Source organism: Montipora foliosa, chromosome 1 (genome assembly GCF_036669935.1).
Source record: "Montipora foliosa isolate CH-2021 chromosome 1, ASM3666993v2, whole genome shotgun sequence".
NCBI classification, from domain to species: domain Eukaryota; kingdom Metazoa; phylum Cnidaria; class Anthozoa; order Scleractinia; family Acroporidae; genus Montipora; species Montipora foliosa.
The window spans coordinates 4,944,836-4,950,197 of record NC_090869.1 but is presented as its reverse complement, the minus strand read 5'-3'; the positions used below and the strand labels follow the sequence as shown (position 1 = coordinate 4,950,197).

The window sequence follows — 5,362 nt, the reverse complement described above, 5'->3', positions numbered from 1 at the left end:
GCATTAGCAAGACTGCCTCATGAATTTCGAATTGCCTGCATGTTCGTTGTTTTTTCATGTGCATTATTAGGTAGAAAGACGTTTAACTTGTCTGGGACCTATTAGTGCAGTGTTCTTATTGTTAAGTTTGAAAACAATCAACAGCTGTGTCATCCAATGCAAGAGACACGGTTCGCCATATTTTACACCATTATGAGTTCTGTTCAAATTCCCTGTTTCAAAACAAAAGTAAGCCAGAACGTCTTCCTTTCTGGGACCGAAGCTCAGACAGGTGTCATGTTTGTTTTAACAATTCCGTGTCTGGCTAACAATTGTTGTGTTTTACTATTGTTCTTGAAAGGTTATGAAGTTTTTATTAAGTTGACAAATTAAGTCAGCTGCATTTTGCAAATTTGGTCATTGAACATTCAGGTTGTGGCCTTGTCCATTCCAATGTACTTTTCAGAGCTAAAATTCATGACTTTTGGTGGTGGTTGGGTATGCACCATACAGTGTAAAGGTCATGGAAAAATGGCTGCTGGGGTAATATTCTCTTGTTGATATTAAAATCAGCCTCACTAACATTTTTGGGTGGGGTATATTATTTTGTAAATTCTCTACTTTCTCAAATCCCATAATACACCTCCCCAACAAGTTGCATAGGCATTGTTTTCGATTTCTTGTGAGACATCTTCATGCCCCAAGAGAAATCAAAAATAATGATTATGCACAATTTGGGGGAGGGGGGAGGGGGACAAGATGTATGGGATTTGAGAAGTAGAGAATTGGTGGAAATTCTATTGTAGATTTTTATTGTAAGGATGTTGTGGTTGGTTTTCACACAAATGTAGTTTATGAGCAAAAATGGCATTAAAGGTTGGCATTTTGTCTAGTACTTGGTGTTACTTATTTATTATGTAGACCACATGATTTTATGTTGAGTTTTTTGGTTTTCGTTTTGTGTTTGGGAAATAAACCTAATTTTAATGCTAATAAAGACTGATGTGTGGCAAATGGCTGCAGTGCACCCATAAGATACTATCAAATCAAGGTACAATTTTCTTTATCTTGCATCAAGGATTATGTTTGTGACTCATGTTCTTGTCTCACAAAGAACAAAGTCGAAAGAGTGAAGTGATCATCGCACTTATGTGGGCAACTAAAGCAACAAGTGTCTCCAAAAGGGCCTTATCACGGTTTTCCACGCCATCTTGACACAAAGCGGTCAGAAATTACAGTGTTTGTATGGGAATCCCATAGGAAATAACTTCTTCCAAAATTGAATTTTACACAATTTGTGAATCAAAACGTTAAAATACTAGGTAGGAGATTGTATTCACCAAGGTTGAAGGACGTAGCTTTGCTATAAGTCGTTGAGCTAATTTTGTTACATTTTCCATACATTAGTCTTTAAATTTTTTTCCCGCGAACTCAGTATTCAATGAGCCTGAAGGGAATAATTGTTTTAGTGTAATTTTCGGTAGTGAATATCAAGAAAATGCAAAACAACGTGCCAAAACACGATAAAAAGGCACGAAAAGTGCTTGATTAGCTTAGCAGCCGCGCCTCCAAAATGTTATATTCACCAGGTAGCGCGGTGAATATGACACTAAATTCTTAGATTCACCGCTGAAAATTATACTAATACTTCAATCATACTAACGTATATACAACGATGAATAACAGAGAACATGATTTATGCTGTGAGTAGCATACATAACACTATTCCTCTCTCCCGGATCAAAATTATTCTCTCCCGCAATTCTGAATTTCACCTCTTTTAGTATACTCTAGATACTACCATTAAAGTAAAAGTTGGCGTCCACGACAATGTCATGGTTATCATTCCTCGACATGTTATTCTACTCTGTATTCTGTGTTAATAGCAATAAACCATCCTGAAACAAATCAATCCCAAAGCTATCGGAATGTTGTAAAGGATCAATATTCTGCCTGAGCAAAGTTAAGATGCCAGTGGGTAAGTCAATATTCACATCTTCGACTATTACCGTGGAAAGTCCATCATCACGGGGCGTCGGTGCAAAGGGGTCGAAACCATACCATTCAAGGTCATCAACATCCCTTCCGGATTCTGCTATATCAGAAAGTCCTATGAGTGGATGATTTCTTATGTCAAGCACCCCATTTGTCCACATTTGAAGAGGAGACCATTGGCGTTCCGTTCTCATAGGATGGTGATTCCATGCAGCGGAAAATGACTGGAGGGCCTTATTTATTCTGGGGGTAAAAATGTAGTGTAGTACAAACTTGTGCAAACTGTTGTTTCGCTGAAGCTGTCCGGATTCCTCCATGGCCTGAAATGTGTAATAAAAAATATGGCACACAGTACAAAACACATCCCGCCAGAGACGCTCGATGCGTTGATTATGCACCGATGTTCCAGCCAGGAAACTTCCTCTATTTGGACCACGCACGTCTTCCATTAACTGCCAAACGGCAACATTTTCTCCACCATGATCACTCCGTACTCTTGAAGGCCAGTGATAGCGCTCAGTAGCAGAGCGAAAAAGGCGAGTCACAGTGTCTTTTCTGTTGTTAGTGGAGCAGTGAAGGTACACTATCAGCCTCGAGAAACCGTCTATTCCTCCGTGTATCACAAATCCCCAGTTCACGAGACTATGGTGGCCGTCAATGTGCCACAGACTGTTGGGCCCTTGTACTGAATATGCTCGTCTTGAAACAACAATAGCCCATCTGATGCGAGAATTACGCGGATCTAATCGAGACATGCTTGCCCTTACTCTGCGGCGCTGTAGTCTGAAGCCAAGTGACTTAAGGAAACCTTGGACTATGGAACAACCCACAAGACTTCCGTGCTCTTCAATAAACTGTTTGACATAAAAGTCTATTCGTTCATCAGACAATTCAGAAAATCCTGTTGTTTCCTGTAGACCATATTCAACAACACGTCTTCTTATAGTCCACCTTGATACCAGGAGCATGTCTGCAATTTGTTTCCAGGTGAAACCGTATGAGCGCAATTCAATGAGAACATCCTCTTTGATTTCAAACTTTGGCCTGCCCGGCCGTCCACTTCGCCCAACGTTTGGGAATTCTAATGAATAAATTGCCAGGTTAGTGCAAGGAGAGCCTGTTTGAGTTTCCCTTCTTCTTGTCCATTCTAAAAACAAAATACGGACGTTGTTAAAAATTTCTTGTACAACCGAAGCACACTCAAGTCTTGCATCGATCACCAAAGGTACGATCTGTTGAAGCGCAAGAAGGGCTGACTCCATTCGAATAACTATATTTTCTTGCAATCTATAATCTGTTGAGTTGTAAAAGGCTTCATAATCATTCATTAAATAGAGCAATTCTTCAAAGAATTGCTCCCATCCTAAGGTGTTTGCATCCATCTTAAATTTTTGGCGGGAAAATATCGAAATGCATTATGAGTTAATAATTCCGGAATAGTATACGAGGTAGTTATTGAAACAACTTGCATTGTGGGTTAACTCCTTTGTTGACAGTGTTCGGAGTTTGTTGACAGTGTATGGAGTTTGTTGACAACGTTGTTTGATGCAAGAAAGCGTGATGGTGATCGCGGCTTGATCTTGAAGGTTCAAGTTGTTAGAACGTGTCAATTAATTTGGTGTCGGTAGTGAAACGAAGCCTGAAATTGAGATAATTCATTCTTTGAAAGTGACTTAAATTCATTCTTGAGCTTGACTCAAACGTCTCTTGTCTTGATCTTGAGAGAAAATTCGTTGAAAGTGACTTGATTTTGTTGAGCTTGATTGAAATCTGCCTTGAGGTTGGTAGGAAACTTGTTGAATGTGAAGGCAATTTTGGTTCTTGAATTTTGCACCATTTGGCTTTCCATAGCCGAGTCATCAAAGCCATATGAATCCAACTTGAACATCAGTGACATGAAAAACAGTGAGGCAACCAAGCAACCCATGCTTCCAGACACTAGTACTTGTGTGGCGGACCATAATGACGAACTGTCGAAAGACTCGGTCATCGATTATGTAAGGAAAACTGATAAGGAATCCGTACCAATCTCCTACGATGGAGCTGTTTCGTTCATGACGGGGGAAGATGTTTTCAGATTTGGTCAACTCACACAACACATTTAACACACCATGGTTTACCTCGTGGAAGAAGAACATCCGCGATTGCATCATACATGTAAATTGCACAGGCATCCCACTAGATCTAACGAGGTCATCCTAACACCCCCACTTGATCTCACTTATATGTCCTAGAATTACATCCACATATTATTACACTAAATGAACTCAACATAAGACGTGTTATCTCTTAAATGGATACAATAATAACAATACGAAGTTATGCTTGTATATTACTTGTATACCTATGTCTTAAGAACCAAAAATATAATTCCTAAACTTTTGCAACTTAAAATTTAGTAACTGGTTTGGTCATGACATCAGCTACCATATCGGCAGTAGGACAATACTTAATGATTATCTTGCCTGCATTCTGCGCGCTGCGAACGAAATGGTATCGAACATCAATATGTTTCGACCTTCGTTGATTGACTGGGTTCTTGGACAAGGCGATTGTACCTTGGTTGTCCTCAAAAATCAAAACAGGGCCACTTACTTCACCAATGTCCTTCACCATTTGAGTGAGATACATACCTTCTTGGACTGCTGCTGCCAGAGCAATATACTCAGCTTCACATGATGATAGAGCCACTGTTGTTTGTTTCCTTGATTTCCAAGAAATAAGAGGACCGGCTCTGTTCAAACTGAAACAGTACCCACTGATACTACGTCTGTCATCTGTAGATGACGCCCAATCAGCATCACTGTAGCCTATCAGTGTAAGACCATCATCACACTTTCTATAGCACAATTCAAAATCACGAGTCCCCTTCAAGTATCGTAACACATGTTTCAAAGCTATCCAGTGTCCCTTCATGGGAGCAACCAGGATCTGTGACAACTTAGTAACAACCCAGCATATGTCTGGTCTGGTGCACGTCATAGCATACACCAAACTTCCCACAGCTTCACGGTATCGTCTAGGATCCACAGGGGTTTCACCATCAAACTCAAGCTTCTGTTCCGAAGGTGTAGACCTTGGCTTATAATTGGACATCTCAAATCTCTCAAGCACCTTAGTGATGTACCCTTTTGATTCATCTTTACAAAGCCATCTCCCTGCTCAAAGTGAATACCCAAAAAGTATGAAAGTCTACCCAGATCCTTCATATGAAACCTCTTTTTCAGCATTCCTTTAGCTTCAGTCATTAGCAACATGTTGCTTGCTGCTATAATTATGTCATCTACCCAGACAAGCATAGCAATAAATCCACTTCCAACATGTTTGGTAGACACACAATTGTCAACAGGGCTTTGAACAAAACCGTTCTCCAACAAGAAACAGGTTA

The 5,362-nt window shown here is 40.0% G+C and overlaps 1 protein-coding gene and 1 pseudogene across 1 annotated transcript; both read right to left on the bottom strand.

Moving 5' to 3' along the window:
• Nucleotides 1-1,841: 1,841 nt before the first annotated feature.
• Nucleotides 1,842-3,445, bottom strand: LOC138008625 (uncharacterized; annotated as a pseudogene).
• Nucleotides 3,446-4,362: 917 nt separating this feature from the next.
• On the bottom strand, nt 4,363-4,956 carry LOC138008615 (uncharacterized). The gene has a single exon (XM_068855938.1). It carries the CDS (start codon nt 4,954-4,956, stop codon nt 4,363-4,365), a length of 594 nt encoding a protein of 197 aa, XP_068712039.1.
• Nucleotides 4,957-5,362: the final 406 nt, after the last annotated feature.